The 27,786-nt window shown below is 43.1% G+C and overlaps 3 protein-coding genes across 3 annotated transcripts; all 3 read right to left on the bottom strand.

The window, feature by feature from the left end:
- Positions 1 to 744: 744 nt before the first annotated feature.
- On the bottom strand, positions 745 to 8,264 carry LOC146221901 (basement membrane-specific heparan sulfate proteoglycan core protein-like). The gene is made up of 12 exons (XM_084692104.1): positions 8,252 to 8,264; positions 6,301 to 6,564; positions 5,864 to 6,142; positions 5,418 to 5,681; positions 3,971 to 4,255; positions 2,805 to 3,080; positions 2,342 to 2,611; positions 1,951 to 2,256; positions 1,541 to 1,819; positions 1,210 to 1,455; positions 903 to 1,007; positions 745 to 773 (listed from the first exon to the last, which is right to left on the bottom strand). The coding sequence occupies exons 1-12, from the start codon at positions 8,262 to 8,264 to the stop codon at positions 745 to 747; spliced, it is 2,616 nt and encodes an 871-aa protein (XP_084548230.1).
- Positions 8,265 to 12,479: 4,215 nt separating this feature from the next.
- LOC146221902 (basement membrane-specific heparan sulfate proteoglycan core protein-like) lies at positions 12,480 to 21,153 on the bottom strand. Its single transcript, XM_084692105.1, has 12 exons — positions 21,033 to 21,153; positions 20,819 to 20,854; positions 19,865 to 20,119; positions 19,035 to 19,298; positions 18,661 to 18,876; positions 15,572 to 15,763; positions 15,092 to 15,361; positions 14,701 to 15,006; positions 14,301 to 14,579; positions 13,958 to 14,206; positions 13,714 to 13,818; positions 12,480 to 13,059 (listed from the first exon to the last, which is right to left on the bottom strand). The coding sequence occupies exons 1-12, from the start codon at positions 21,061 to 21,063 to the stop codon at positions 12,977 to 12,979; spliced, it is 2,286 nt and encodes a 761-aa protein (XP_084548231.1). The 5' UTR covers positions 21,064 to 21,153; the 3' UTR covers positions 12,480 to 12,976.
- A 2,096-nt stretch (positions 21,154 to 23,249) lies between these two features.
- Positions 23,250 to 27,182, bottom strand: LOC146221903 (Fc receptor-like protein 2). The gene is made up of 8 exons (XM_084691106.1): positions 26,785 to 27,182; positions 26,349 to 26,627; positions 25,900 to 26,166; positions 25,457 to 25,741; positions 25,014 to 25,292; positions 24,674 to 24,919; positions 24,430 to 24,540; positions 23,250 to 23,767 (listed from the first exon to the last, which is right to left on the bottom strand). Exons 1-8 carry the CDS (start codon positions 26,900 to 26,902, stop codon positions 23,685 to 23,687), a joined length of 1,668 nt encoding a protein of 555 aa, XP_084547232.1. The 5' UTR covers positions 26,903 to 27,182; the 3' UTR covers positions 23,250 to 23,684.
- Positions 27,183 to 27,786: the final 604 nt, after the last annotated feature.

Genomic DNA, 27,786 nt, shown 5'->3' on the forward strand with positions numbered 1-27,786 from the left:
GCCTTCTGTTGAGAAAATTAGTATTATTATTATCGATCTTATATAGCGCTTTCTACTACTCAAAGTCACTTTACAGAGTTCAGTATTCATTCAGACACAGTCAAAGTGGTGGTGGTAAGCTACAACTGCTTCCGTAGCGTTTCTGATGTTTAAAATGATTGATAATGTTGCACCCCATCCTCCTGGAGGATGCCTGGTCTGTCCTGGTAGTGTGGTACCAGTAGGACTAGACTCTCTACTAGGTATCACATCATCATACTGATTCTATCTCACATTGATGGACTTGTGTGTGTTGTGGGTTTATGTTGTTACAACAACAAGTGTGTTGAGGCCATCTGCTGGTCAGTAGGGAGAGAGTTAGAGATACACATTGAGGACAATTCTGAATGCCGTATGTAGAGAGAATGCCAGCTAACACTGACCTTGCCCATGCTGCAGAGGGGCGTTTCCACCAGGAGCTTGGTTCTGATTGGCTATCTGGACCCCATCTAAGACATGATTGGTGCTCTGTGACTGGGAGGATCTATAAACAAAATGATTAGTATAAGAAGTGAGGACTACCACCAACTTCATATTATAATGCAGATCATAAAAATCATCCCTATAGATATTATGCTGCCCTGTTTTATTTTCTTTTGAGTCTTAGTGTCTGACTTAGTGACCCAACTATGTAGGGTACAAAGTTTAGTCTACAAATGTAATCTCTCTGTCAGCTGTGATGGTTGAGAGAGATGGGTGGTTTACTCACATAGATGCCCCACTAGACTGAGCACCTGCAACACAAAACACATACAATGCTTCAATTACAGTCTTTCTAAATGATATAGATGGGGTTAAAATGAGGTTGTGTATTTAATCACTGGACCAGGAAGAGGAAGAAGACCTTTTATCAACCTTCTCACCTTTGAACTTTCGCCAGCCTAGCAACAGCAGTATGAGGAGAAACAGTAAAACACCAGTCACAACCAGTCCCACCACCAATCCTACAGTAGAGGGGGGAACTGCACCTGGAGAGACAAACACAACACCATACTAATGCTGGAGATATATACACAACACCACACTAATGTTAGAGTGACATACACAATTTCTTCACTCATGCTGGAGAGACGTGCAGAAACATTCCACTTGAACGTGTTTGCTGTTGAAACGACCTGATCTAGAAATGACAGACATTCAAACAGATTCCCTCAAAAACCGCCGACTCACCTCTCACCAGCAGCCAGCTCTGTGGGGATTGTTCCCTGTCAGAGTATGTACACTTGTAGAGGCCTTCGTCTGACTGGGATACTGCAGGGATGGTCATCTCTCCTGTGGTCTCCTTCCTGATCAGGTTACCATCTTTGTAGAAGTCTACCTTGGGGCTTGATGGAGGAGTCTTGTGTCTGCAGCGCAGAGTCACAGAGTCTCCCTCAGTGACAGGGTGGACAGGACTCTCCAGGATCACAGGGCCAACTGGAAATCAGGAGGTTTCAATGGAGTTTAAAGTCATGTTCATAAAAATGTCCCAATTGAACACTATTTAGTATCATGAACGCACCATGTACAGTGATGTTGACAGTGTTACTGTACTCTCCTGAGCCAGACTCACACCAGAACATTCCACTGTGCTCTACGTTTAAGGACCTGATGATGCAGGTGGAACCTGTAGTTGATCCCTTGACAGATGAACACACAGTATACAGCTCACTGCCTGTGTACCTCCTCAGTGTCCATCCAGTAGAGTTCCCCTTCAGCTCACAGCTCAGAGAGACAGACTCAGACACAAGGTGCTGAGATCTGTTGGTGCTTACACTGAGAGACACTGAGGAATGCAGATCTGATGGAGAGAGAGAGAGACAGAAACAGAGGGACAGAGAGAGAGAATCGAATACAGCCCTCCAGTGAGTCATACACATGGATGTCTGGTCAGACTGACAAACACACACAAACACAGAAGCATGAACTTACCTCCAGACCAGTGAAACTGTGGATTACTGTAGTCAGAGTAGTAGACAGTCTCTCCTCTCCCAGCTCTACACCTATATCCTGCTGTGTGAGAGGGAGCAGCTAGCTGCAGAGTGGAGGAGCTCCCTGTAGTCTGCTCACGGTCAGAGAGGAGCTCTACAGAGTAGGGCTGGTCTGGTAGAGAGGGAGCAGCTCTGTAGAAGGAGAAGCTCCAGCCTGTAGATGAGTCTCCAACCTCACAACTCAGAGTCACTGAGTCTCCAGGATTCAGCCACGAGGGAGACACTCTCAGGACAGGCTGGGGACCATCTGGGATGACAAGATGTCAATACATTTTCAAATCAATGTGGCAAATACTGTTTGTTTAAAGTAAACGTGCTAGAACCTGACTTACCTTTAACTGTCAGTTTGACAACAGAACTCATGACTGAATGGTCTTTTCCACGTTGACCTTTACACTTGTAGTCACCACCGTGAGACTTCTCAGCACTGATGATCTTGTATTCCTGTTCTGTCCATCCTGAGGTGGAGTCTCCAGGTCTCCACCATTCATACTCCCAGTCTGTGTCCTCTGTCCCCTGTATGTCACACCTGAGGGTGACACTCTCCCCTCTGAATATCTGACTCCAGTTGGGCTTCAGAGTCACAGCAGCATAGGGCCTCGCTGTTCAAACACACACAACATGATCACACAGCATTACAGACAAAAGTCATCAGTCATTATTATCACCATACTGTCAATTAGAGATTCATGAAATACAATTCAAATAAATGAATACCACCCTTTCTTAGAATGATATGTCTGTTATTAGACTACATATAGTTTGACATATTACACTGTATGATGAGAAACTCACCAGTAACATTAATATGGACTGGGCTGCTGTACTGGGTGTAAAAGGCTGGGTCTCCCCTCTCCCCTCTGCACCAGAACTGACCCCCCTCTGACACATGTGCAGGGGTGACAGAGTAGGGTGACCAATAAGAAGAGGTCACAGGGACAGAGTCTGTGGTGTGTCTGTACCAGTAAAACCTCCACCCAGAGGAACCTTCCACAGCGCAGGTCAGAGTCACTGTGTCACCTGTATAGATGTCTGTCTGGTCGGACTGAAGCGTGGGCGTTGGCACATAATCTGTATAAATTGATAAAACATGATGGTATTAGGGACAATGCACACTGATCAACAGCAAAAACTTTAAGTGCGCCAGAGTTAGCCAGAGAGGTTAATTTTCATCTGCTGTCCCGAGCCAGATGTTTCAAGGCAGCCTAAAATGACAAAATATCAAATAACATACTAAGGTTAAAATAAGTCAATAAACATAGAGTAACGTAGACACACCCAGTGCACATATAAGCAACAGAAAAGTGTACCTGCAGTACAAGCGCATATGAGGCACATGACATACATCTGAGGCACATGACATACATCAATACGACAAACACACATATAAGCAGACAGTACATCAATGCTTGCATACCTGATTGGCAACAAGCCATTCCTTAAGGCTGTTTGAATGTTTTGTATGTGTCTTTTGTGCGTATGTGTGACGGCAGAGCATTCCAAGTGTGTGCTGAATTTACAGAAAATGCTGATTTCCTAAAAGAGCTAGACCTATGTGAAATAACACAATCATCTCTTGAAGCAGATCTAGTGTGTCTGCCACTCTGAGTGCGCTGTTTAATAAAATCACTAAGCGGAGGTGAAGCCATACCATTTAAAATGTTAAAAACCAAACACACATCAGTGAATTTAACAAGGTTCTCCAATTTCAACTCATTAAGATATGAAGTGGTGGTTCTTTCATTTAGTCTTTTCTTTGTCTCATTACCAGTACAACTTTGATAACAAACAACAAGGACACGCTTCACTCCACCATCTACAGTAAGAACATCTGGATATCTCATGACAAAATACTAACAATTTACATGAATATTACACACATACATGCATTCACACACACACACACACACACACACACACACACACACACACACACACACACCACCACGAACAAAGATTACCTTTCACTGTCATAGTGATGGAATCACTCTGTAATGTGGATATGGATCTGGACGGTATCACTCCTGTACACCAGTATTGACCCTGATCAGATGATTCTACTTTACTGATGGTGAGGGAGTCTCCAGATATCCTGTATCTACCAGACTGCTTCACTCTGATCTCTGGTCTGTCTTTGTACCACCTGTAGCTCCAGGCAGGACCAGACTCCACTGAACACTTCAGAGAGACTGTCTCTCCATGGTAGACAGGGTTTGGAGTCACAGTCAGAGTAGCTTTAGGGAGGGCTGAGGACAACAGAGATGAATTAACCATTGTGTTGTCTTAGGGGTCAAAAATGACCCGTCACCATGTTTATCAGCAGAGAAAACCCCCTAAATGTTATTTTTTTTTACCTGAAAATGTATGACTTTTCCTAGAATGACCCCAACATTAGAAAAAGTGAAACATTGTCTTTGTTCACATTTCCATGAAAGCTGTACACCACTAGGGTACAGCGATTGTCTTAGGGGTCATTTTTGACCCAGCAGTTATTAAACCATTATACATACCACAAAAAAAAAAAATTGACACACGTACACACACACACACACATACACTCACACACATACAATAAGATAATTACATTAGTTGTGCTACTGATTGAACTCAGACAAAGCTAAAACTTCTGTGTGCAGGTGCAGCATCTCCCCTCCCTAAATGACTCAAGCTCACAGACAAAATAAAAACAATTTCAGACAAACTAAACCAAATTTCAGACCAAATAAAAATGTTTTCAAAGCATTGTTTACTAATGGGGAATGCAGTCAGAGGCTACAAAGATCCTGCAAATGACAGTACCCCCAGTATTCTTTGCTGAAGCCATGACTGCATATTTCAGTGCCCAACAGGGTTAGGGTCTCAGCTCTCAGATCTACAGGTTGTAGATCTGATATTTTCAGATGTCCAGAAGAAACAAGAGTACAATGATTTAGAAGAGGAGGTATCTGAAGAAGAACATGGGGAATAATACAACCCAGAGCATGAAGCAATAATACACCTCTACTTTAGTAAAGAAAACACCTATGACAGGTCTGCTGTAGTAAAAACGAATAGTTGTCCACTGATTAAATGTAGTCTTTCTGCAATGTGAAGAGGTAAAACCTGCATATTCACAAATGTTGTGATAAAGTACAGGTTGTTTCTTCATGCAAAAAAGATTAGGAGTTTAAAAATCAATTGAGCTGCTTTATTTTAGCGGTTTGGTGAAGGTGGGTCATTTTTGACCCTTAGGACAAGGGGAGTGTACAGAATGTTAAGACAACACGAGGGTTAAAGAAAAATGATGCATGCCATATAAAGTAATACAGTTCCATGATGTCCAGATATTGACAATGTGAATGTGTCTGACAGGGAGATCAAAGATCTAGTAGCTGATGTGTTCTGCTGTCAGTAGTCTAGTTAACCCACCTGTAACAGTTATAGATGAGGGAGCACTACGCTGTGAATCCTGGGGTCGACCACTCCTCCTCCCTGAACAGCTGTACTGGACATTGTAGCGAACCAATTTGACGGAGCAGGTTTTACTGGTAAAACCATTATACTTCTTGCCATTCATGAACCAGATGTAGTTCCAATCTTCATACTCTGACATGTCACATTGCAGAGTGACTGTGTCTCCAGGATAGAGAGGAGCAGGAGGAGAGAGGATGTTCACTGTTGCTGTGGGCAGAGCTGTGGACACACAAGACACATGACAGTAACAGTAGCTATTAGAATACAGGTTCAGTTGTAAATAATGGATATTCCAGTTAATGTCAAGATTTTGAGTTTGCCAGGTTCAGTTCTCAAATGATGATCATGCATACAAAATATGAACAGTCTGATCTTTACGTTTAACAACACACATAACTCACCATTAACATTAAGATATTCTGAATCACTGCCTGTTGAAAATATGGATCTTAACTCTCCTCTACACCAGTATTGACCCTGATCAGATGATTCTACTTTACTGATGGTGAGGGAGTCTCCAGATATCCTGTGTCTACCAGACTGCTCCACTCTGATCTCTGTTCTGTCTTTGTACCACCTGTAGCTCCAGCTAGCACCAGACTCCACTGAACACTTCAGAGAGACTGTCTCTCCATGGTAGACAGGGTTTGGAGTCACAGTCAGAGTAGCTTTGGGGAGGGCTGAGGGCAACAGAGATGAATTAAAGAAAAATGATGCATACCATATAAAGTAAAACAGTTCCACGATGTCCAGATATTGACAATATGAATGTGTCTGACAGGGAGATCAGAAATCTAGTATCTGATGTGTTCTGCTGTCAGTAGTCTAGTTAACCCACCTGTAACAGTTATAGATAAGATAGCACTACGCTGTGAATCCTGGGGTCGACTCCTCCTCCCCAAACAGCTGTATAGAACATTGTTGTGATCCAGTTTGATGGAGCAGGTTTTACTGGTACAATCTTTATAGTCCTGGCCATTCATGTACCAGAAGTAGTAGTTCCAGTCTTCATACTGTGATATGTCACACTGCAGAGTGACTGTGTCTCCAGGATAGTGAGGAGCAGGAGGAGAGAGGATGTTCACTGTTGCTGTGGGCAGAGCTGTGGACACACAAGACACATGACAGTAACAGTAGGAGTATCTGTTAGTTACTGGTTCTGTTACAAACACTTCTCAGTGAATATCCAGAGTCAGTCAGGTTGTCTACAGATAGACTGTTTCTACCAGACTGGATCACTTCCTCCTCCTGCTAGCTTGGTACCCCTGTAGCTCCAGACCTGGTCACACTCTACTGAACACCTTAGTGACTGTCTCTGACATTTGTTAAACAACAATCACTGGTCTGTCAAAGTATACAATTATCACAAACTTACATTCTGTTTTACCTGACTACCAGATCACATGACCTGCTATGGAATACAGGACCAGTGGAACATACTAAAGACACACAGGAACCAGACAAGACACATGAACACTACAGGTACTGTGCAACATGATCAGCTAGATCATATTGGTGGTTTCCTGTCAAAATATGCAGTCTCCCTTCAAGTAAGATGAGATTAGACAGTGCACTCTATGAGGTGTCTAAGGTTAATGAAAGCTTCCTGATGTTCACAAGGTCTAGCAGCTGATGTGCTATGCTGTCAGTAGTCTAGTTAACCCACCTGTAACAGTTATAGATATATCAGGACTCTGCTGTGAAGTCTGGGGTGGACCACTCCTCCTCCCACTACAGCTGTAAGTTACTGTGTCAAGACCCAGGGTGAAGGAGCAGGTTTCACTGGCACAACCGTTATTCTCCTTGCCATTTCTGAACCAGATGTAGCTCCAGTCTCCATTCTCTGATATGTCACACTGCAGAGTAACTGTGTCTCTAGCGTAGTGAGGAGCAGGAGGAGAGAGGATGTTCACTGTTGCTGTGGGCAGAGCTGTGGACACACAAGACACATGATAGTAACAGTAGCTATTAGAATACAAGTTCAGTAGTAAATACTGAATATTCCTGTAAATGTCAAGATATTAAGTTCGTCTGGTTCAGTTCTGAAATGATGATCATGCATACAAAATATGAACACAGTCAGATGTTTACTTTGAACAACTCACATAACTCACCACTAACACAAAGACATTGTAAATCAGGGGGCGCTATGGAGCACAGAAAGGAGTAGACGTGTCCCCTTACAGCTCTGAGATCATGTGACTTAAATACACTTTTTACTGTACTGTTTTTCACAAAATCAATCCGAAACAATTTTAGACGAACTGGGGAAACTTTCTAGATGTCTTTTTTCGTTTTTTGACCGTACACTCTGTCTAAGCCAAAGCAAGACTCCACGAGGGCAGGCCCTAACACACTCTGCTACACCGACAAAGGAGGAAGATAATGCTGGTAACCCCCTTGATGCTCCTACAAGCCAGGATGGATTTTTCTCAAGAGTGACATATTCAGAGGATATTGTAATTTGCTGACCTTTGAAAATCTGGATATCTCATGACACGCACACACACACACACACATACTAACACACAGACACACCCAGGGACGGACTGGGGGAAAAAGTGTCCTGGGAGTTACTGTCAGACCGGCCCACTCAGTACACGGCGCGTTGCCCACTCAATGCATCGCACATATCAACCAGGCCTACTTGGAAAAATACCCTTACACTTAACATTGTTTTGGATGATTACAAAGAAATGACCATCCCAACCCCATCGGCCACCGGGGATTCCCCCGGTATCCCTGATGGCCAGTCTGCCCCTGGACACACCACCACAAACAAAGATTACCTTTCACTGTCATAGTGATGGAATCACTCTGTACTGTGGATATGGATCTGGACGGTAACTCTCCTGTACACCAGTAGTGACCCTGATTAGATGATTCTACTCTACTGATGGTGAGGGAGTCTCCAGATATCACGTGTCTACCAGACTGCTCCACTCTGATCTCTGTTCTGTCTTTGTACCACCTGTAGCTCCAGGCAGGACCAGACTCCACTGAACACTTCAGAGAGACTGTCTCTCCATGGTAGACAGGGTTTGGAGTCACAGTCAGAGTAGCTGTAGGGAGGGCTGAGGACAACAGAGATGAATTAAAGAAAATGATGCATACCATATAAAGTAATACAGTTCCATGATGTCCAGATATTGACAATGTGAATGTGTCTGACAGGGAGATCAAAGATCTAGTAGCTGATGTGTTCTGCTGTCAGTAGTCTAGTTAATCCACCTGTAACAGTTATAGATGAGGTAGCACTACGCTGTGAAGACTGGGGTCGACCACTCCTCCTCCCCTCACAGCCGTACTGAACAGTGTAGTGATCCAGTTTGATGGAGCATTCTTTATTCCGACAACCGTTATACTCCTTGAGATTGATGAACCAGATGTAGCTCCAGTCTTCATTCTCTGATATGACACAATGCAGAGTGACTGTGTCTCCAGGATAGTGAGGAGCAGGAGGAGAGAGGATGTTCACTGTTGCTGTGGGCAGAGCTGTGGACACACAAGACACATGACAGTAACAGTAGGAGTATCTGTTAGTTACTAGTTCTGTTACAAACACTTCTCAGCAGGGTCGGACTGGGACCGAAAAACATCCCGGGACTTTGAAATGCAGACCGGCCCGCGACCCGTGTACAGTTGCTTACAGTAATACAAATAGGCTATATAATAATAAAGTATAATGCAGTGCTATCGAAGACTGTTAACAAAATGATATCTTATAAAAATGAATATGGAAATTATCCCTTTCTTTTTCCTTACTTCTCTTGGTTTCTGCATCTGCTTTTTGATGTTGCAAAAGAACAATAATCAGTTAACTATAGTCAATGAAATGAAAATCAATTCAACAAACTAATTTCCATATAATAACCGTGTTAACATATTGTGTACAGTTGCATTGCAGCACCTGTCATAGTCTCTCCACCGGACCCTGTCCCCACAGCAGGCTCCATCTCTTGATCTGTGTCACCTGTGCCTGCTTTAATACACACAACAAATAAGACACTTGCCTTTCATCCACATAGCACATTTAATATTTAAAGCCCCAAAAAACATGTTGTGCATATTTAAAAGAGTGCCTTTTTTCTCTTGGCCATTGCTTTTCCTTTATTTAAAATATATAGCCTATATATTGGATAACAGTAATACCAAATGTATACTGTTTTTAGAAAAATGAAAACAATATGGTTTGGATATTTGAATTTTCTAAATGTCGACAATGCAGCTGCTTGCACCTGACGCCTCTGGTAGGCTACTGCCGCATCTTCAGGCTGCAGACTCTCTCTCACTTAGCTTGGCTTTGCCAGTCTAAACCTTTGTTCAATGTCTTTACATTTTGCAGCATTTTGCAAGAGTGCCCGTAATTATTTGTCTTCCGTTTTCCGTTTTAATCAATTTAATATGATTTGACAAGGAAGAGAAGTTTCAGTAGCCAAAAAAGAAAGGAACGTTTGAGAGGCAGTCAGACATAGAAGTTCATTATTGGTGTGTTCCAGTATCGTACTGTACAGCACTTTACCATGTTTCAACCAACCTTGAGTGTTTCCAGAGATGAGGAGAGCACTCAGCACTACAACCAAGTCAGAGAGAAGCATCTCATTAGGTCAAATATATGTCTTAAAATCAACATAACAATGTATGCACACACGTACATACAGACATGCATACAAACATAGACACACACACAGACATGCCCCATGTGTCTACACACACATGTTGAGTACATCATAACAGAGTAGAATGTGGGTACTCACAGAGCAGCACACAAGGTGAGGTGAGCCCCATCCTCTCCTGCTATCCAGTGTGAGAGTCTCTGAACCACAACGTTTATTCTGATCACAACACTTCCACTTTCTACAAACTGAGGCAGCACACTTCTCTGCTGCTAGAAATACAGAAGGAGAGAACGGGGAGGGGGAGGGTCAAAGAGAGAGAGAGAGAGAGAGAGAGAGAGAGAGAGAGAGAGAGAGAGAGAGAGAGAGAGAGAGAGAGAGAGAGAGAGAGAGAGAGAGAGAGAGAGAGAGAGGGTGAGGGGGAGAGAGAGAAAGAGAGACAGAGAGAGAGAGAGAGAGAGAGAGAGAGAGAGAGAGGGGAGAGAGATGATCAGAGAACAGAGAGATAAACATAGAAGAAGAGTTACAATATGTGAAAATCTGAAAACTACATGGACTGTGCCATAAACCTCCAAGGTTACAATATGACTTCATGAAAATAAATGAAATAATACATTTCAAGTTCTTATTCACTGTTGGCCAACTCAGAAGTTCCTTCCTCTTTACAGTAAAACTGGACAGAGAGAGAACACAGACATGGGATGAATGTTGTTGCCTGCAGTAGGGATGGAGATGGAGAGATCAATATCACAGTTAACAGTAGAGTTTGTAGGTGTCATCCTTACGTGACAAAAAACTGTCCAGCTAAATTTTCCCGGTATTTGTTAACAATCCACTGCCACATGTATTTGTTGTGTTTGTTGTGTTTGTGTGTGTGTACTTCCTGTGTTCAGGTAATGAGGTCCCCATTCTCTTCATGTGAGTGTGCAGCAGGAACCCACATTAGTAACACCGCTTGATGTTGTTAATAAGTACTTCAACAGAAATGTGTTGAAACTGTAAGGAAATTACACAATTTACAGCAATCTAAATCTAATCTAAACTAATTTGATGAATTTAATGAGGATATTGAGTGACTTGAATTAAATACTGTACGGATAGTTTAACTACAGTTAGAAGAGAATGAGAATGAATGACTAATTAGATGTACATTGAATCATTATAAACTAATAATAGTGCTGCTTTCCACGAACCTCAAAGGAAGCTGTACTTCTCAGTACACCCTCTCTTTCTCCGTCTTAACAGTTTCAAACCACAACCACTGACCAGGCTGTTTTTAGAGCCGTGCTGGTTACACGTGGGATCCTCTAAGTTTGTGTTAGTAAGTTTGTCTCTGTAACATTCCTCTTTAACATTTCAGACCCCTTTTATCTCCAGTAAATGCAAGTTTTTAATGTCTATTGTGTATGGGTAGTTCATCTCAAATCATTCAATTAATGTAAATGTTAGTTAACAATGTTTATTCATCTGTGCAGTAGTAGTATGCACCTTCCTGCCAAAGCAAATTCCTTGTCTGTGCAAACTTTCATGGCAAATAAATCCCTTTCTGATTCTGATTCTGAACTACTGGTTGTTATCAATCAATCAATCAATCAACTTTATTTATATCGCACAAAAAACCACAGGGGAAGGGATGTAAGTAAAAGCAAGGGAGTAAAATTGCGTTTTTAGAAGAGATTTAGAAACAAGAAGCGAGGAGGCCTGTCTGACATTTAAAGGCAGCTCATTCCAAAGCTTGGGTGTAGCAGCGGCAAATGCTCTGTCACCTCTTCTGCTTCTTCCTGTTTCTGCCTTATTTTAGAGACTGTCAGCAACAGCTGGTCGGTTGATCTTAGGGATCGAGATGGGCAGTAAGGCTGAAGCAAATCGGATAAATATGGTGGAGTAAGGTTGTTCAGGCATTTAAAAACAAATAGCAAAAGTTTAAAATGTATTCTGTGGTACACAGGGAGCCAGTGTAGGGACGCCAGGATGGGAGTGATGTGCTCACGCCTGCAGGTCTGTTTCAGCAGGCGTGCAGCAGAGTTCTGCGGGTCTGTTTCAGCAGCCGTGCAGAAGAGTTCTGCACAAGCTGCAGATGGGCAAGGGAAGTCTGACTGATCCCTATGTACAAGAAGTTACAATAATCAAGACGAGTCGTAATAAAAGCATGGATTCATTTCTCGAAGTCAGGAATTGATGAAATAGGTTTCACCATGGCTATTTGATTTAGTTGATGAAAGCTTTTTTGTACTACACAACTGACCTGTTTCTAAAAATTTAAAATCAGTTTCAAACTTGACCCCCAGATTAATATATATAGAAAATGGCTTCATACAAAGTTGTGAAAACAGTTTTTTATTTCAAAGTAAACAAGCCAAAATTACAAATGACAAATGTCTTCTCTTTAAACATTTATGTGGAAGAAAATAAACTATATACACACACTTAGGGTGTGTTTTAATCTTGTCAGGTTTTAGACCAGTGCAGGCAATAAAACTTTTGAAATAAGTAATGAAAGTCAAAGCTCTAGTTTTCAATGAAAGAAAATACAATAAAACTTGAATAATAGCAAAATTGAAACATACTATATTAATACAATGATGGTTTACTAGATGTAGACTATATAACCATGGCATCATTGATATAGACTATATCAGCATAGCTATGGGATAAATGATAAAAGTCTATATTACATGTAGCCTAAATAACATGAAGATGGCAGACAGACTGAACATCACATCCTGTCTATCTGGGGCATCACTGGACTTAACAAACAGGCTGACTGACAACAACACACACACAGTACAACACACTTCAGTATCTTAACATGAAACTGTGGTGTCTAAATGAACAGTGACAGAGTTGCGTATCATTGGTTAAGCTTCAGAACAAGAATCAAACGTATCAGAGTGGAGCTCACGGTCCAGTGTCGTCATGACTACGATCTCTTGGTTTTCGCACGGTGAGTTCGACTCCTTCATCCTCCTCAGCAGTTTTGACTGAAAAACAGACACAAACACAATCAGTTCTGTTCATGTTGGCCAACAGCAATATTGGAAAGCAGAGGAATTAGAAACAGCCTCAGTTAGTTTTGATATAAAAAGGGCTTAAATACGGGAGTTTTTCTTCACGGGAGTCAGGTGGCTGAGCGGTGAGGGAGTCGGGCTAGTAATCAGAAGGTTACAGTATCGATTCCCCGCCGTACCAAATGACGTTGTGTCCTTGGGCAAGGCACTTCACCCTACTTGCCTCGGGGGGAATGTCCCTGTACTTGATGTAAGTCGCTCTGGATAAGAGCGTCTGCTAAATGAGTAAATGTAAATATTGTTGTTCAGCCTGCCCTTAAATGCTCATTTATCAACTGTAACCACAACCAGTCATGGTGTTACCAGTCTGTGGAGACGCCACCTGCCTATGGATCCCCAGATGTGCTCTCAGAGCCACATAGCTGTACTACTGTATGTAGTAACACACGCTCCAGTCAGCTGGCTCCCTGTCACCCCCCCCACATGACCCTACAGGTCAGTGCTCACACCTCCATCCTGGGATCTCCTGCTTCCCCAGACATCCTCACCAGGAGCCAGCCTGGTCCACACCTCCTGCAGAGCCCCTGCTCTTCAAACACTCCTCACAGCATCATCATGTGTCCTCACCTGGTTGCTGGCGTTTGATGAGCAGCAGCAGGATGGTTGTCACCAGGAAGGGGGAGGTCACCAGTAGCCCACACAGCAGCCTGGGCAGCAGGGAGACAGGAACCGCTGTCCCTGGAGAGACAACCAGAGGGAGAGAAGAGAGACGATGCTGAATCAAGACTTCAGTTAAGGTGTTGAAAGGAGACAGCTTGAAGGATGAGGTTGTGGTTTGTCGCCCCCTGCAGGCTAGTGAATGTTCTCTCACCTCTCACCAGCAACCAGCTCGGTGGGGATTCTTCCCTGTCAGAGTATGTACACTTGTAGAGGCCTTCGTCTGACTGGGATACTGCAGGGATGGTCATCTCTCCTGTGGTCTCATTCCTGATGATCAGGTTACCATCTTTGTAGAAGTCTACCTTGGGGCTTGATGGAGGAGTCTTGTGTCTGCAGCGCAGAGTCACAGAGTCTCCCTCAGTGACAGGGTGGACAGGACTCTCCAGGATCACAGGGCCAACTGGAAATCAGGAGGTTTCAATGGAGTTTAATGTTATGTTAATAACAATATTCCAAATGAACACTGATCAGTCAATCAAGTATCATGAACGCACCATGTACTGTGATGTTGACAGCGTTACTGTACTCTCCTGAGCCAGACTCACACCAGAACACTCCACTGTACCCTACGTTTAAGGACTCAATGTTGCAGGTGGATCCTGTAGTTGATCCTCTGACAGATGAACACACAGTATACAGCTCACTGCCTGTGTACCTCCTCAGTGTCCATCCAGTAGAGTTCCCCTTCAGCTCACAGCTCAGAGAGACAGACTCATTCAAGAGGTGCTGAGATCTGTTGGTGCTTACACTGAGAGACACTGAGGAATGCCGATCTGATGGAGAGAGAGAGACAGAGAATCGATTTGAGAATTAAATACAGCCCTCCAGTGAGTCATACAGATGGACGTCTGGTCAGACAGACAAACACAAACAAACACAGAAACATGAACTTACCTCCAGACCAGTGAAACTGTGGATTACTGTAGTCAGAGTAGTAGACTGTCTCTCCTCTCCCAGCTCTACACATATATCCTGCTGTGTGAGAGGGAGCAGCTAGCTGCAGAGTGGAGGAGTTCCCTGTAGTCTGCTCACGGTCAGAGAGGAGCTCTACAGAGTAGGGCTGGTCTGGTAGAGAGGGAGCAGCTCTGTAGAAGGAGAAGCTCCAGCCTGTAGATGAGTCTCCAACCTCACAGCTCAGAGTCACTGAGTCTCCAGGATTCAGCCACGAGGGAGACACTCTCAGGACAGGCTGGGGACCATCTGGGATGACAAGATGTTAATAAATTTTCAAATCAATGTGGCAAATACTGTTTGTTTAAAGTGAACTTGATAGTACCTGACTTACCTTTAACTGTCAGTTTGACAACAGAACTCATCACTGAATGGTCTTTTCCACGTTGACCTTTACACTTGTAGTCACCACTGTGAGACTCCTCAGCACTGATGATCTTGTATTCCTGTTCTGTCCATCCTGAGGTGGAGTCTCCAGGTCTCCACCATTCATACTCCCAGTCTGTGTCCTCTGTCCCCTGTATGTCACACCTGAGGGTGACACTCTCCCCTCTGAATATCTGACTCCAGTTGGGCTTCAGAGTCACAACAGCATAGGCCCTCGCTGTTCAAACACACACAACATGATCACACAGCATTACAGACAAAAGTCATCAGTCATTATTATCACCATACTGTCAATTAGAGATTCATAAAATACAATTCAAATAAATGAATACCACCCTTTCTTACAATGATATGTCTGTTCTTAGACTACATATAGTTTGACATTTGACATATTACACTGTATGATTAGAAACTGTACTAGACTCACCAGTAACATTAATATGGACTGGGCTGCTGTACTGGGTGTAAAAGACGGGGTAACCCCTCTCCCCTCTGCACCAGAACTGACCCCCCTCTGACACACTTCCAGGGGTGACAGAGTAGGGTGACCAATAAGAAGAGCTCACAGGGACAGAGTCTGTGGTGTGTCTGTACCAGTGAAACCACCACCCAGAGGAACCTTCCACAGCGCAGGTCAGAGTCACTCTGTCACCTGTGTAAATGTCTGTCTTGTCCGACTGAAGCGTGGCCGTTGGCTCAGAATCTGTATAAATTGATAAAACATGATGGTATTAGGGACAATGCACACTGATCAACAGCAAAAACTGTAAGTGCGCCAGAGTTAGCCAGAGAGGCTAATTTTCATCTGCTGTCCCCAGCCAGATGTTTCAAGGCAGCCTAAAATTAAAAAATATCAAATAACATACTAAGGTTAAAATAAGTCAATAAACATACAGTAACGTAGACACACCCAGTTCACATATAAGCAACAGAAAAGTGTACCTGCAGTACAAGCGCATATGAGGCACATGACATACATCAACACGACAAACACACATATAAGCAGACAGTACATCAATGCTTGCATACCTGATTGGCAACAAGCCATTCCTTAAGGCTATGTTTGAATGTTTGTATGTGTCTTTTGTGCGTATGTGTGACGGCAGAGCATTCCAAGTGTGTGCTGTATTTACAGAAAATGCTGATTTGCTAAGAGCTAGACCTATGTGAAATAATACAATCACCTCTTGAAGCAAATCTAGTGTGTCTGCCACTCTGAGTGCGCTGTTTAATAAAATCACTAAGCGGAGGTGAAGCCATACCATTTAAAATTTTAAAAACCAAACACACATCAGTGAATTTAACAAGGTTCTCCAATTTCAACTCATTAAGATATGAAGTTGTGGTTCTTTCATTTAGTCTTTTCTTTGTCTCATTACCAGAACAACTTTGATAACAAACAACAAGGACACGCTTCACTCCACCATCTACAGTAAGAACATCTGGATATCTCATGACAAAATACTAACAATTTACATGAATATTACACACATACATGCATTCACACACACACACACACACACACACACACACACACACACACACACACACACACACACACACACACACACACACACAAACACCACCACGAACAAAGATTACCTTTCACTGTCATAGTGATGGAATCACTCTGTAATGTTGATATGGATCTGGACGGTATCACTCCTGTACACCAGTATTGACCCTGATCAAATGATTCTACTTTACTGATGGTGAGGGAGTCTCCAGATATCCTGTATCTACCAGACTGCTTCACTCTGATCTCTGGTCTGTCTTTGTACCACCTGTAGCTCCAGGCAGGACCAGACTCCACTGAACACTTCAGAGAGACTGTCTCTCCATGGTAGACAGGGTTTGGAGTCACAGTCAGAGTAGCTTTAGGGAGGGCTGAGGACAACAGAGATGAATTAACCCTTGTATTGTCTTAGGGGTCAAAAATGACCCGTCACCATGTTTATCAGCAGAGAAAACCCACTAAATGTTATTTTTTTTACCTGAAAATGTATGACTTTTCCTAGAATGACCCCAACATTAGAACTAGGGAACCACTAGGGTACAGCGATTGTCTTAGGGGTCATTTTTGACCCAGCAGTTATTAAACCATTATACATACCACAAAAAAAAAAATTGACACACATACACACACACACACACATACACTCACACACATACAATAAGATAATTACATTATTTGTGCTACTGATTGAACTCAGACAAAGCTAAAACTTCTGTGTGCAGGTGCAGCATCTCCCCTCCCTAAATGACTCAAGCTCACAGACAAAATAAAAACAATTTCAGACAAACTAAACCAAATTTCAGACCAAATAAAAATGTTTTCAAAGCATTGTTTACTAATGGGGAATGCAGTCAGAGGCTACAAAGATCCTGCAAATGACAGTACCCCCAGTATTCTTTGCTGAAGCCATGACTGCATATTTCAGTGCCCAACAGGGTTAGGGTCTCAGCTCTCTACAGGTTGTAGATCTGATATTTTCAGATGTCCAGAAGAAACAAGAGTACAATGATTTAGAAGAGGAGGTATCTGAAGAAGAACATGGGGAATAATACAACCCAGAGCATGAAGCAATAATACACCTCTACTTTAGTAAAGAAAACACCTATGACAGGTCTGCTGTAGTAAAAACGAATAGTTGTCCACTGATTAAATGTAGTCTTTCTGCAATGTGAAGAGGTAATACCTGCATATTCACAAATGTTGTGATAAAGTACAGGTTGTTTCTTCATGCAAAAAAGATTAGGAGTTTAAAAATCAATTGAGCTGCTTTATTTTAGCGGTTTGGTGAAGGTGGGTCATTTTTGACCCTTAGGACAAGGGGAGTGTACAGAATGTTAAGACAACACGAGGGTTAAAGAAACATGATACATACCATATAAAGTAATACAGTTCCATGATGTCCTGATATTGACAATGTGAATGTGTCTGACAGGGAGATCAAAGATCTAGTAGCTGATGTGTTCTGCTGTCAGTAGTCTAGTTAACCCACCTGTAACAGTTATAGATGAGGGAGCACTACGCTGTGAATCCAGGGGTCGACCACTCCTCCTCCCTGAACAGCTGTACTGGACATTGTAGCGAACCAATTTGACGGAGCAGGTTTTACTGGTAAAACCATTATACTTCTTGCCATTCATGAACCAGATGTAGTTCCAATCTTCATACTCTGACATGTCACATTGCAGAGTGACTGTGTCTCCAGGATAGAGAGGAGCAGGAGGAGAGAGGAAGTTCACTGTTGCTGTGGGCAGAGCTGTGGACACACAAGACACATGACAGTAACAGTAGCTATTAGAATACAGGTTCAGTTGTAAATAATGGATATTCCAGTTAATGTCAAGATTTTGAGTTTGCCAGGTTCAGTTGTCAAATGATGATCATGCATACAAAATATGAACACAGTCTGATCTTTACGTTTAACAACTCACATAACTCACCATTAACATTAATATATTCTACATCACTGCCTCTTGAAAATATGGATCTTAACTCTCCTCTACACCAGTAGTGACCCTGATCAGATGATTCTACTTTACTGATGGTGAGGGAGTCTCCAGATATCACGTGTCTACCAGACTGCTCCACTGTGATCTCTGTTCTGTCTTTGTACCACCTGTAGCTCCAGGCAGGACCAGACTTCACTGAACACTTCAGAGAGATTGTCTCTCCATGGTAGACAGGGTTTGGAGTCACAGTCAGAGTAGCTTTGGGGAGGGCTGAGGGCAACAGAGATGAATTAAAGAAAAATGATACATACCATATAAAGTAAAACAGTTCCACGATGTCCAGATATTGACAATATGAATGTGTCTGACAGGGAGATCAGAAATCTAGTATCTGATGTGTTCTGCTGTCAGTAGTCTAGTTAACCCACCTGTAACAGTTATAGATAAGATAGCACTACGCTGTGAATCCTGGGGTCGACTCCTCCTCCCCAAACAGCTGTATAGAACATTGTTGTGATCCAGTTTGATGGAGCAGGTTTTACTGGTACAATCTTTATAGTCCTGGCCATTCATGTACCAGAAGTAGTAGTTCCAGTCTTCATACTGTGATATGTCACACTGCAGAGTGACTGTGTCTCCAGGATAGTGAGGAGCAGGAGGAGAGAGGATGTTCACTGTTGCTGTGGGCAGAGCTGTGGACACACAAGACACATGACAGTAACAGTAGGAGTATCTGTTAGTTACTGGTTCTGTTACAAACACTTCTCAGTGAATATCCAGAGTCAGTCAGGTTGTCTTCAGAGAGACTGTTTCTACCAGACTGGATCACTTCCTCCTCCTGCTAGCTTGGTACCCCTGTAGCTCCAGACCTGGTCACACTCTACTGAACACCTTAGTGACTGTCTCTACCGACAAAAATGTGTCCAGATCACTAGTATATCAAAGTATACAGATCTCACAAACTTAGAATTCTGTTTTACCAGACTACCAGAACACATGACCTGCCATGGAATACAGGACCAGTGACACATACTAAAGACACACAGGAACCTGACAAGATAAATGAACTCTACAGGTACTGTGCTATATGATCAGCTGGATCATATTGGTAGTTTCCTGTCAAAATATGCAGTCTCCCTTTAGGTAAATGAGATTAGACAGTGCACTCTATGAGGTGTCTAAGGTTAATGAAAGCTTCTTGATGTTCACAAGGTCTAGTAGCTGATATGCTATGCTGTCAGTAGTCTAGTTAACCCACCTGTAATAGTTATAGATATGTCAGGACTCTGCTGAGTCTGGGATTGACCACTTCCCTGACATCTGTATGCCACTGGGTCATAACCTAGGGTGAAGGAGCAGTCTTTACTGGTACAACTGTTATCCTGAACGCCATTTATGAACCAGATGTAGCTCCAGTCTTCCTTCTCTGATATGTCGCACTGCAGAGTGACTGTGTCTCCAGGATAGTGAGGAGCAGGAGGAGAGAGGATGTTCACTGTTGCTGTGGGCAGAGCTGTGGACACACAAGACACATGACAGTAACAGTAGGTGTATCTGTTAGTTACTGGTTCTGTTACAAACACTTCTCAGTGAATATCCAGAGTCAGTCAGGTTGTCTTCAGATAGACTGTTTCTACCAGACTGGATCACTTCCTCCTCCTGCTAGCTTGGTACCCCTGTAGCTCCAGACCTGGAGAAGAATACTTCTCATTACTTGTGTGTTTACCAACACAGGTGTATGCACCTCTGTGGGACTCCTCAGCAGATTCTATCTTGAGTTCAGACTCTGAACTGCTGATGTTTACATCATCCCTCTTAAAAAAGTACCGCCATTCAGTGTTGTTCTCTCCTCCCTGTATCTGACAGCTGAGAGTGAGTCTCTCTCCTGTAAATATCTGCTGCAGGTCAGGATGCAGGGTCACCACAGCCTTCAGTCTCTCTACACAAACACACACAACACTGCTCTGTCACCCTATCACTCCATCAAGACTTGTCAGACGGTGTACAGATGATCTCCACCAATGTCCTGTACAGAGCTGAGTGTAGGAACTCACCAGGTACAGTCATTAACAGTTTAATTTGATTTGACAAGAAAGAGAAGTTTCAGTAGCCAAGGAAGACAGGAAAATTTGAGAAGCAGTCAGACATAGAAGTTCATTATTGGTGTGATCCACTATCGTACTGTACGGCACTTTACTGTGTTTCAACCAACCTTGAGTGTTTCCAGAGATGAGGAGAGCACTCAGCACTACAACCAAGTCAGAGAGAAGCATCTCATTAGGTCAAATATATGTTTTAAAATCAACATACGTGCACACATGTACATACAGATTTGCATACAAACATAGACACACACACAGACATGCCCTGTGTGTCTACACACACATGTTGAGTACATCATAACAGAGTAGAATGTGGGTACTCACAGAGCAGCACACAAGGTGAGGTGAGCCCCATCCTCTCCTGCTATCCAGTGTGAGAGTCTCTGAACCACAACGTTTATTCTGATCACAACACTTCCACTTCCTACAAACTGAGGCAGCACACTTCTCTGCTGCTAGAAATACAGAAGGAGAGAACGGGGAGGGGGAGGGTAAAAGAGAGAGAGAAAGAGAGAGAGAGAGAGAGAGAGAGAGAGAGAGAGAGAGAGGGAGAGGGAGAGAGAGAGAGAGAGAGAGAGAGAGAGAGAGAGAGAGAGAGAGAGAGAGAGAGAGAGAGAAAGAGAGAGAGAGCGATGAACAGAGAATGGAGAGATAAAGATAGAAAAATAGTTACAATATGAGAAACTACAGGGACTGCCATAAACCTTTAAGGCTACAATATGACTTGAAAATAAATAAAATAATACATTTCAAGTTCTTATTCACTATTGGTCAATTCTGTAGTTCCTTCCTCTTTACAGTAAAACTGGACAGAGAGAGAACTCAGACATGGGATGAATGTTGTTGCCTGCAGTAGAGATGGAGATGGAGAGATCAAGATCAGAGTTAACAGTTGAGCATGACTGCCACTGTATGTAGAGGTGGCAGATACAACTGGAGGCCTGCACAGTGTCCTTACCAGCAAACGCTGCCTTGAGAGACGAGGCGTGGGAGAAGATTTCACACAGGAAATGTTGAGACACGACCAGCTCTGAGATGCTGTTAGAAATATAACACATTATTTTACATATGCAGAAACATCTTTCCAAAAACTATGTTTCAACTTTTCAATATTTTTCAATCAACTTTAACAATGTGTCAGGATGTGATTCTATCTGCGTCTCTTTCAGCTTTAATGTTTATTTGTAGGTGTCATCCTCACGTGACAAAAAACTGGCCAGCTAAATTTTCAAGGCATTTGTTAACAGTCCACTAACACATGTGTTTGTTGTGTTTGTGTGTGTACTTCCTGTGTTCAGGTAATGAGGTCCCCATTCTCTTCATGTGAGTGTGCAGCAGGAACCCACATTAGCAACACTGCTTGATGTTGTTAATAGGTACTTCAACAGAAATGTGTTGAAACTGTAAGGAAATTACATAACTTACAGCAATCTAAATCAACTAATTTGATGAATTAAATGAGGATTTTGAGTGACTTGAATTCAATACTGTAAGGATATTTTAACTACAGTTAGATGAGAATGAATGACTCATTTGATGTACATTGAATCATTATAAACTAATAATAGTGCTGCTTTCCACGAACCTCAAAGGAAGCAGTACTTCTCAGTACACCCACTCTTTCTCAGTCTTAAGAACAGTTTCAAACCACAACCACTGACCACTGTTTGTAGGGCAGTGCTGCTTACACGTGTGATCCTCTTAGTTTGTGTTAGTAGGTTTGTCTCTGTAACAGTCCTCTTTAACATTTCAGACCCTTTTTATCTCCAGTAAATTTATATTTTAAATGTCTATTGAGTATTTGGTAGTTTATCTTAAATCATTCAATTAATCTAAACTTTAGTTTGGCTACTCGCAATGTTTTGGGGCTATCTTGTTGTTATTATCAGTGACCTATGCACTTTGTAAAGCTCTCTCCTGGAAATCGCTTTGGATAAAAGCGTCTGCTAAATGAATACATGTTAATGTAAATGTAAATGTAGTTAACACAGTTTGTTCATCTGTGCAGTAGAACTAATAAGCGGAGCTAGTTCAGGCATTGCACTCGGGCAGCGCGCGTCATATCACCCATCGCCGAAGCCGACAGCCAAAGGCTTAGCTCGATAGGCGGCGCTATAAGACGCTCACATGCACGCACTCGCATCCTCGCTGACCTTAGTTCTGCACTGCTGCCACCCACCACCTACCCCTGTCCCCCCCTGTGTTCTGTCTGTTTTCCCCCTGGGGGATTTCACTCGTTGCTCCCTGCCTCATGTCATGCATGCTGCAGTGAAGGCAGGGAGCGCTTCCCCATGTACATCCATTCCGCCAATGTTAAACCATTTGTCATGGGTATGAATAAATGGTGAAATCAATCACGTGAGTGTCTTGACTGAACTGGTAGTTATAGAAAATGGCTTTATACAAAGTTGTGAGAACAGTTTTTTATTTAAAAGTAAACAAGCCAAAATTACAAATTACAAATGTTTGCTCTTTAAGCATTTTATGTAGAAGAAAATAAACTATATACATACACTTAGGGTGTGTCTTAATCTTGTCAGGTTTTAGACCAGTGCAGGCACTGAACATTTGAAATAAGTCAAAGCTCTGGTTTTCAATGAAAGAAAATACAATAAAACTTGAATAATAGCAAAATTGAAACATACTATATTAATACAATGATGGTTTACTAGATGTAGACTATATAACCATGGCATCATTGATATAGACTATATCAGCATAGCTATGGGATAAATGATCAAAGTCTATATTACATGTAGTCTAAATAACATGAAGATGGCAGACAGACTGAACATCACATCCTGTCTATCTGGGGCATCACTGGACTTAACAAACAGGCTGACTGACAACAACACACACACAGTATAACACACTTCAGTATCTTAACATGAAACTGTGGTGTCTAAATGAACAGTGACAGAGTTGCGTATCATTGGTTAAGCTTCAGAACAAGAATCAAACGTATCTGAGTGGAGCTCACGGTCCAGTGTCGTCATGACTACGATCTCTTGGTTTTCGCACGGTGAGTTCGACTCCTTCATCCTCCTCGGCAATTTTGACTGAAAAACAAACACAAACACAATCAGTTCTGTTCATGTTGGACGACAGCAGCAGTCATGGAAAGCACCGGATTTAGAGACAGCCTCAGTTAGTTTTGATATAAAAAGGGCTTAAATACGGGAGTTTTTCTTCACGGGAGTCAGGTGGCTGAGCGGTGAGGGAGTCGGGCTAGTAATCAGAAGGTTCCAGTATCGATTCCCCGCCGTACCAAATGACGTTGTGTCCTTGGGCAAGGCACTTCACCCTACTTGCCTCGGGGGGAATGTCCCTGTACTTGATGTAAGTCGCTCTGGATAAGAGCGTCTGCTAAATGAGTAAATGTAAATGTAAATATTGTTGTTCAGCCTGCCCTTAAATGCTCCTTTATCAACTTCAACCACAACCAGTCATGGTGTTACCAGTCTGTGGAGACGCCACCTGCCTATGGATCCCCAGATGTGCTCTCAGAGCCACATAGCTGTACTACTGTATGTAGTAACACACGCTCCAGTCAGCTGGTTCCCTGTCACCCCCCCACATGACCCTACAGGTCAGTGCTCACACCTCCATCCTGGGATCTCCTGCTTCCCCAGACATCCTCACCAGGAGCCAGCCTGGTCCACACCTCCTGCAGAGCCCCTGCTCTTCAAACACTCCTCACAGCATCATCATGTGTCCTCACCTGGTTGCTGGCGTTTGATGAGCAGCAGCAGGATGGTTGTCACCAGGAAGGGGGAGGTCACCAGTAGCCCACACAGCAGCCTGGGCAGCAGGGAGACAGGAACCGCTGTCCCTGGAGAGACAACCAGAGGGAGGGAAGAGAGACGATGCTGAATCAAGACTTCAGTCAAGGTGTTGAAAGGAGACAGCTTGAAGGATGAGGTTGAGGTTTGTCGCCCCCTGGAGGCTAGTGAATGTCCTCTCACCTCTCACCAGCAGCCAGCTCTGTGGGGATTGTTCCCTGTCAGAGTATGTACACTTGTAGAGGCCTTCGTCTGACTGGGATACTGCAGGGATGGTCATCTCTCCTGTGGTCTCCTTCCTGATCAGGTTACCATCTTTGTAGAAGTCTACCTTGGGGCTTGATGGAGGAGTCTTGTGTCTGCAGCGCAGAGTCACAGAGTCTCCCTCAGTGACAGGGTGGACAGGACTCTCCAGGATCACAGGGCCAACTGAAAATCAGGAGGTTTCAATGGAGCTTAAAGTCATGTTCATAAAAATGTTCCAATTGAACACTATTTGGTCAATCAAGTATCATGAACGCACCATGTACTGAGATGTTGACAGCGTTACTGTACTCTTCTGAGTCAGACTCACACCAGAACACTCCACTGTGCCCTTCGTTTAGGGACCTGATGATGCAGGTGGATCCTGTAGTCGATCTCCTGACAGACGAACACACAGTATACAGCTCACTGCCTGTGTACCTCCTCAGTGTCCATCCAGTAGAGTTCCCCTTCAGCTCACAGCTCAGAGAGACAGACTCAGACACGAGGTGCTGGGATCTGTTGGTGCTTACACTGAGAGACACTGAGGAATGCAGATCTGATGGAGAGAGAGAGAGAGAGAGAGAGAGAGAGAGAGACCATTTTAGAATCGAATACATCCTTCCAGCGATTCATACAAATCGACAAGCAGTCCCCACAATCTGGACTTTTCATGACAAAACACACAAACATTCACACACACGCACCACAACCAAAAATTACCTTTCACTGTGATACTGATGGAATCACTGTGTATTGAGGATATGGATCTGGACGGTATCTCTCCTCTACACCAGTATTGACCCTGATCAGATGATTCTACTTCACTGATGGTGAGGGAGTCTCCAGATATCCTGTGTCTACCAGACTGCTTCACTCTGATCTCTGATGTGTCTTTGTACCACCTGTAGCTCCAGCTAGCACCAGACTCCACTGAACACTTCAGAGAGACTGTCTCTCCGAGGTAGACAGGGTTTGGAGTCACAGTCAGAGTAGCTGTAGGGAGGGCTGAGGACAACAGAGATTAATTAAAGAAAAATGATGCATACCATATAAAGTAATACAGTTCCATGATGTCCAGATATTGACAATGTGAATGTGTCTGACAGGGAGATCAAAGATCTAGTAGCTGATGTGTTTTGCTGTCAGTAGTCTAGTTAACCCACCTGTAACAGTTATAGATGAGGGAGCACTAAACTGTGTATACTGGGGTGGACCACTCCTCCTCCCCTCACAGCTGTACTCCACTGTGCCAGGACCCAGGGTGGGGGAGCAGGTTTTACTGGTACAACTGTTATACAGATGGTCATTTATCAACCAGTAGTAGTAGTTCCAGTCTTCATACTGCGATATGTCACACTGCAGAGTGACTGTGTCTCCAGGATAGAGAGGAGCAGGAGGAGAGAGGATGTTCACTGTTGCTGTGGGCAGAGCTGTGGACACACAAGACACATGACAGTAACAGTAAATATTAAAATACAGGATCAATTGTAAACTAAATATTCCAGTAAATGTAAAGATATTAAGTTTACCCAGTTCAGTTCTCAAATGATGATCATGCATACAAAATATGAACACAGTCTGATCTTTACTTTTAACAACTTATATAACTCACCATTAACATAGAGATATTGTGAATCACTGTTGCCTGAAAATATGGATCTTAACTCTCCTCTACACCAGTATTGACCCTGATCAGATGATTCTACTTCACTGATGGTGAGAGAGTCTCCAGATATCCTGTGTCTACCAGACTGCTTCACTCTGATCTCTGATGTGTCTTTGTACCACCTGTAGCTCCAGCTAGCACCAGACTCCACTGAACACTTCAGAGAGACTGTCTCTCCGAGGTAGACAGGGTTTGGAGTCACAGTCAGAGTAGCTTTAGGGAGGGCTGAGGACAACAGAGATGAATTAAAGAAAATGATGTATACCATATAAAGTAATATAGTTCCATGATGTCCAGATATTGACAATGTGAATGTGTCTGACAGGGAGATCAAAGATCTAGTAGCTGATGTGTTCTGCTGTCAGTAGTCTAGTTAACCCACCTGTAACAGTTATAGATAAGGTAGCACTACGCTGTGAAGACTGGGGTCGACCACTCCTCCTCCCCTCACAGCTGTACTGAACATTGTTGTGAACCAGTATGATGGAGCAGGTTTTCATGGTACAACCGTTATCCTGAAGGCCATTTATGAACCAGATGTAGTTCCAGTCTTCATACTGTGATATGTCACACTGCAGAGTGACTGTATCTCCAGGATAGTGAGGAGCAGGAGGAGAGAGGATGTTCACTGTTGCTGTGGGCAGAGCTGTGGACACACAAGACACATGACAGTAACAGTAGGTGTATCTCTTAGTTACTGGTTCTGTTACAAACACTTCTCAACAGGGTCGGACTGGGACCAAAAAACAGCGGGGACTTTGAAACGCAGACCGGCCAGCGACCCGTGTACAGTTGCTTAATACAAATAGGCTATATGATAATAAAGTATAATATATACCGTATATAGTGGCTACAGTGACAGTTATACCAAATATCATATATATATTATATACAATATTTTTAGAAAAATGAAAACAATATGGTTATGGTTTTAAAACACTGCACACGATCTCGTTGCTTCCACCCACTGCAACAAACTGTCCATACCCGGAAAACGATTGATTTTCAAACAATCGCAATCTGTAAACCGGACGGATAAGTGCACCGTTCAAGTTTACAATTGGGGGGAATCCCCACCCCCACCCTTTGGATTTTGGTTTGCTCCGGTTAAACATTTGCTCGGTATTCAGGCCGTCCTCTATAAAGTGAGTTTAAACTATTAATTAGGCTATATATGTTTTGCATGGTGCCGTGGCCATAGCAGCCGTTAGTTGGACCGGCCGTTCGGGAAATCTCCCGATGGCCACTGCTTCTCAGTGAATATCCAGAGTCAGTCAGGTTGTCTTCAGATAGACTGTTTCTACCAGACTGGATCACTTCCTCCTCCTGCTAGCTTGGTACCCCTGTAGCTCCAGACCTGGTCACACTCTACTGAACACCTTAG

The sequence above is a fragment of the Hypomesus nipponensis genome, chromosome 25 (assembly GCF_054491055.1).
Source record: "Hypomesus nipponensis isolate SF chromosome 25, ASM5449105v1, whole genome shotgun sequence".
Classification (NCBI taxonomy): Eukaryota; Metazoa; Chordata; class Actinopteri; order Osmeriformes; family Osmeridae; genus Hypomesus; species Hypomesus nipponensis.

Excerpts from the sequence above, each read along its gene's own strand:
- LOC146221901 (XM_084692104.1), bottom strand. Across the intron at positions 1,820-1,950 it reads ACAGTTTCACTGGTCTGGAG|ATCTGCATTCCTCAGTGTCT; the intron begins GTAAGTTCATGC and ends TCTCTCCATCAG. Across the intron at positions 1,456-1,540 it reads TGTCAACATCACTGTACATG|TTGGCCCTGTGATCCTGGAG; the intron begins GTGCGTTCATGA and ends CCTGATTTCCAG.
- LOC146221902 (XM_084692105.1), bottom strand. The coding sequence starts at position 21,063 with ATGGGGCTCACCTCACCTTGTGTGCTGCTCT. Across the intron at positions 19,299-19,864 it reads CATATCTATAACTATTACAG|CTCTGCCCACAGCAACAGTG; the intron begins GTGGGTTAACTA and ends GTGTGTCCACAG. Across the intron at positions 15,007-15,091 it reads TGTCAAACTGACAGTTAAAG|ATGGTCCCCAGCCTGTCCTG; the intron begins GTAAGTCAGGTA and ends TTGTCATCCCAG.
- LOC146221903 (XM_084691106.1), bottom strand. The coding sequence starts at position 26,902 with ATGAAAACCTGCTCCATCATACTGGTTCACAACAATGTTCAGTACAGC. Across the intron at positions 25,742-25,899 it reads CTCATCTATAACTGTTACAG|CCCTCCCTACAGCTACTCTG; the intron begins GTGGGTTAACTA and ends TGTTGTCCTCAG. Across the intron at positions 23,768-24,429 it reads CATCAAACGCCAGCAACCAG|TCAAAATTGCCGAGGAGGAT; the intron begins GTGAGGACACAT and ends TTTGTTTTTCAG.